Source organism: Dipodomys spectabilis, unplaced genomic scaffold (assembly GCF_019054845.1).
Source record: "Dipodomys spectabilis isolate Male_0828 unplaced genomic scaffold, ASM1905484v1 ptg000112l, whole genome shotgun sequence".
In the NCBI taxonomy this organism is placed as follows: domain Eukaryota; kingdom Metazoa; phylum Chordata; class Mammalia; order Rodentia; family Heteromyidae; genus Dipodomys; species Dipodomys spectabilis.
Window position 1 is genome coordinate 2572501 of NW_024870789.1, and position 4167 is coordinate 2576667.

Sequence of the window (4167 nt, forward strand, 5' to 3'; positions counted from 1 at the left end):
CCACACCACTGCCCCCAGCTTACCCAGCCCTGGCTTTGCTGAAGTCAAGCCCAGCTCTGGGGAAGATGCAGGAGGGTAACATGGGATGGGACCTCGGGGCAGGGCTGTGGAGTGGGGCCCTAGAGCAAGGCCTAGGTGTGCATGTGTGCGTGCATGCTCATGTGTGTGCATGCATGTGCATGCTCATGTGTGTGTGTAACACAGAGACAGACACATGCTCACGTTCTTCATCTGCAGGATGTGGAGTGTGTGGTGGTCGCCTGGGGGCCCATGTGGTTGCGTGTGGATGTGTGGTGGTGGTATGGTAGTTGCATGGCAGTGTGCGGTGGTCATGAACTCTCACGCAGGCCCACATATGAGTGAGCACACAGAACGCCGCCCGGGGCTGAGCTGTGAGCGGGGTGGGCTGGGCATGAGGGGGAGCTGTGGTCCTGGGCGGGGTGGGCCAGGTACAAGCGGGCCCGTGGTCCTCCCTGGCAGCCTGGCCCCTGGGTCCTGGTCCTCTGCAGTGTGAGACCACTGAGCAGTGCTCTAGGAAAGAGAGTCTGGCTGTGCTTCTTCTGGCCGAATGGGTGTGGGTAGGAGGCAGGGCAGGCACATGTGTGGTCTACAGGGCCTGAGGGAAGGTAGGGAGGAAGGGAGCAGGGCATGGCCCCAGCTCTGGGCATAGCAATGAACCCTGGCATGGCTCTGGCTCCAGCACCTGACCACGTGATCCACCATTCACCTGCACTTGCTCACTCCTCTTCAGGTTAATTCTTTTAGTGACTGGTACAGTTACCATCAGCTCACGTGGCAGAGAGGGAAAACAGGCTCAGAGAAGATTCTCAGTCACTGGGCCAGAGTCTTAGGCAGCAGTTAGGTAAATAAATCAGATGTTTGACTTACCGTCATCCCAAGCTGGCCTAGAGCCTTCTTGGGGAGATACAGAATAGACCTTAGAATGGAGGAGCACACAAAAATACGATGCACTGCAAATTCAGAATGGCAGGTGACAGTTAATCATTAAATTATTATGAAGAAACAGATGGATCTGTGGCAGGTCAACTTTCTGCCACCACACCAAGTGTTTGCAGGGTTTTCTGCTGCTAAGCAGAAGGTCAACAATTCCTGTAGGAGTTGGGGATGTGGGTATGAGAGGACGCTGCGGGCTCACATCCCGTCGACAGCCTTGGCCAGAAAATCTTGCCTTCTGCCGCTCAGTGGTCAGGACAGCACCCTGCTCCCGCCAGGTCTGCACGTGACGCAGGAGCCCAGGGCCCAGCCTCTAATATCTTTTCACCTGAGGAGCCCCTGCGTGGGCTGTGTGTCCTTTGTTCACTGAGCACAGAGTGTCCAGTGCCTGTCCAGGTCCTTCATCCTCACCGCCCTACATGGGCCCCATGCCCCGTGTCCTTGGGCACATAAGTGGAGGGACGGGGAAGAGCCTCAGACCACTGCCCCATGGGTGTGCATTCTCTGGGCGCTTCCTCTCATCTCCTCCTGTGCGGAAGGATGTGCAGATCAAAGCTGCAGCTGGCGCTCCAGGGATCATAGCATTGTCCTTCACTGTGTTTCCAAGTGTCTTCTCCACAGACGAGCTTCTGCACGCCCCCCCCCACCCCGTGCCCATCCACTGTCTGCCCACAGCTTCTGTCAGCCCTCCGGCTGCAGGGGGTAGATAGCTGTGCGGGGAGCCGCCCCGTAGCCCTGTGAGGACACGCCTCTGCACCCCTCTCCCCTCTGCTTTGTCTTTCCCTTCTCTTCCTTCCCATCCTCTGACCTGGCGTCATTTTACACTTGCTCACTCCTGGGAGAAACTGGCTCCACACCACTAGCTAAGAACTTAAGACACTAATCAGTAAGTGCAGGATTGAACCACAGAACATTCTGAAATCACCCGAGCGCCCACAGGCCCGCTGGATCCAGGAGGATTAGCCATAGCAAGATGGGAGCTCAGAGAGGAGGGAAATGATCAAGCTTGGGAGTGGGGCAGAGAGGGCCCTCCTGCTGGGTGGGGGCAGAGCCTGTCAGAGCGGAGATGGGGGGGCGGAGCCAGGAGAGGAGGGGCCAGGAGGGGCCCAGATCTGTGCAGTCCTGGCTGGGAGGTGCTGGGTCTGTTGATCTTCTTGTCCCAGAAGCTTTGTTAGTCTGAAAACATAGTGGCCTCACTGGCCACTAGTGCAGGAGACTGAACACATCCTGGAGAAGGACATCTTCTGTGACCTGAGGGCTGTGGACCCCTTGACCTGGTCTTTTGGCAACCTATTTTTATTTATTTTACTTAGTAATTTATATTTTATTGCAAAGCAAATGTTTGGATATAGAGCGTTCCCCGGGCTCCTGTGTGGGAGATGGGTCTTCACCGGCAGATGGCAGACACAGGTGTGGCTGGACCCAGGGACACTGAGTTCAGCAATGGATCTACCATTGGATCCACCACCGACAGGGTCACAGCCGTGGGTTTACCATCGGCAGGGTCAGCTGTGGATCTACCACCAATGGGGTCACAGCCGTGGGTCTACCACCAATGGGGTCACAGCTGTGGATCTACCACTGATCAGGTCACCACTAATGATCATGGATCTATCTCTGATTGGCTCATGGTTAGGTGTAAGGCCCTGGGGCAGGCAGGTCCTGGTTGGAGGAAGTCCACTGGGGATGTGGCTTTGAAGAGTGTGTGCTACCCCCAGTCGATCTTGCAGTCTCTCTGTGTGTCTCTCTGTCTCTCTCCTGGTCTCCAGGCAGCTGACCCAGGCAAAAACTTACCAAGATTCCATCTCAATCACCAAGCCAGGTGTGGTGGCACCTACCTGTCATCCCAGACACACAGCAAGGGACACTCACAAATCACAGTGTCCAAGTCGGGGTTCAGATGTGGGGAGGGGGGTTGTGAGTTTCTTGTCTGGACTGGCTTGGAACCATGATTCTCCCAATCTCCAAGGCCATACGGTGTGCCCCTCCCCTTGCCAGGGCACGCATCCTGGTCCACAAGGCCGGAGTGAATGAGGTCTCTGGTCTCACGGTGCCCTCTCTCATCTCTCCCCCACCTGCCATCCCTGTGTCCTTGACCTCCGGGCACTCTGCCCGGCCCCCCCTTTCCCTCTCTCCTTCCGCTTTCCCCCCTCCCCTCCCCTCCATCCTTCCCCCACCCCAGTCCACTCCCAGAAGCAGAACCGGCAGACCTGCGTCCGGAAGAGCCTCATCTGCGCCTTTGCCATGGCCTTCATCATCAGCGTCATGCTGATCGCAGCCAACCAGATCCTCCGGAGCGGCATGGAGTAGACGGCGGAGCGGGTAACGGAGCGTCCTCATCCACCCCGCCCGCTCACCGTGCACACGCACGCACACCGGGGCCGGACCTCCGGACCGCAGAGCCTCTGCCCTCTGCTCTTGACCTCCGTCCTCCATTCTCTGACCTCTGTAGGGACCGTGCCTGGACCTGGGCCTCCACCAACCCCGTCTCCGGGTGTCCGCACAAGGGCTCTTCTCGCTTTAATGGTTTTGTTTCCTAATGCAATAACGAGCCCGGAGCGCCAAGCTCCGAAGATAAATTTACTTCCTCCCTGTGGCCCCCAGTAACGGGCGGGAAGACAGAGGGGGTGACCGGCGCCCCTCCCACCTCGCTCTTCCCCACGGTCCACAGACTCCACCGAGGCCCAGCCCAGCCTCCCTCTCCACCCAGCCAGGACCCCTGACTCGGCTTTCTGCTGCCCTAAAGCTGCCCGCACCAGCACCTCCAGCCCACAGCGCCTGTTCCCCGCTTTCTGCCCTTGGCCACCGTCCGAGAAAACGAGCAACACACAGAGACCAGGTGGGACATCCCCTGCACCACGGATGATGGACAGACAGACAGATGGACAGAGCTGCGCCCGCGTGCGGGGCCTGAGCCTGCCTCCCCAATGGCATCACAGCGTCTTGGGGCAGAGGGTGAAGCAGGTGGGGTCAGATCGGACAGAGCTGGGTCTGGCCCTGGGCTCTGCAGGCCGGGTCAGGCTCGGGGCTGGGTTACCTGCTGGCTGTCACAATAAGGGATGAGGTCATGTCCACAGGAGGATGCCACAGCACCTGCACCGCCTGCCCGCACCTCCTCAATCCCTCCGGTGGCCGAGAGAGATGCTGGCCAGCTCAGCCCACAGGAGCTGAAGGCCACCGAACTCTGCCTGCTCCAGGCGAGGCTGTCTCTCC

The 4167-nt window shown here is 58.7% G+C and overlaps 1 protein-coding gene across 1 annotated transcript in view; it reads left to right on the plus strand.

Moving 5' to 3' along the window:
* The window catches only part of Caln1 (calneuron 1), a 127533-nt gene extending 124264 nt beyond the window's left edge, over positions 1 to 3269 (plus strand). Inside the window, exon 6 of the mRNA XM_042688142.1 lies at positions 3137 to 3269. Within this exon, the coding sequence (XP_042544076.1) occupies positions 3137 to 3264 (128 nt within the window). The 3' untranslated portion in view covers positions 3265 to 3269. The remainder of the gene's footprint in view (positions 1 to 3136) is intronic.
* The last annotated feature ends 898 nt before the right edge of the window (positions 3270 to 4167 follow it).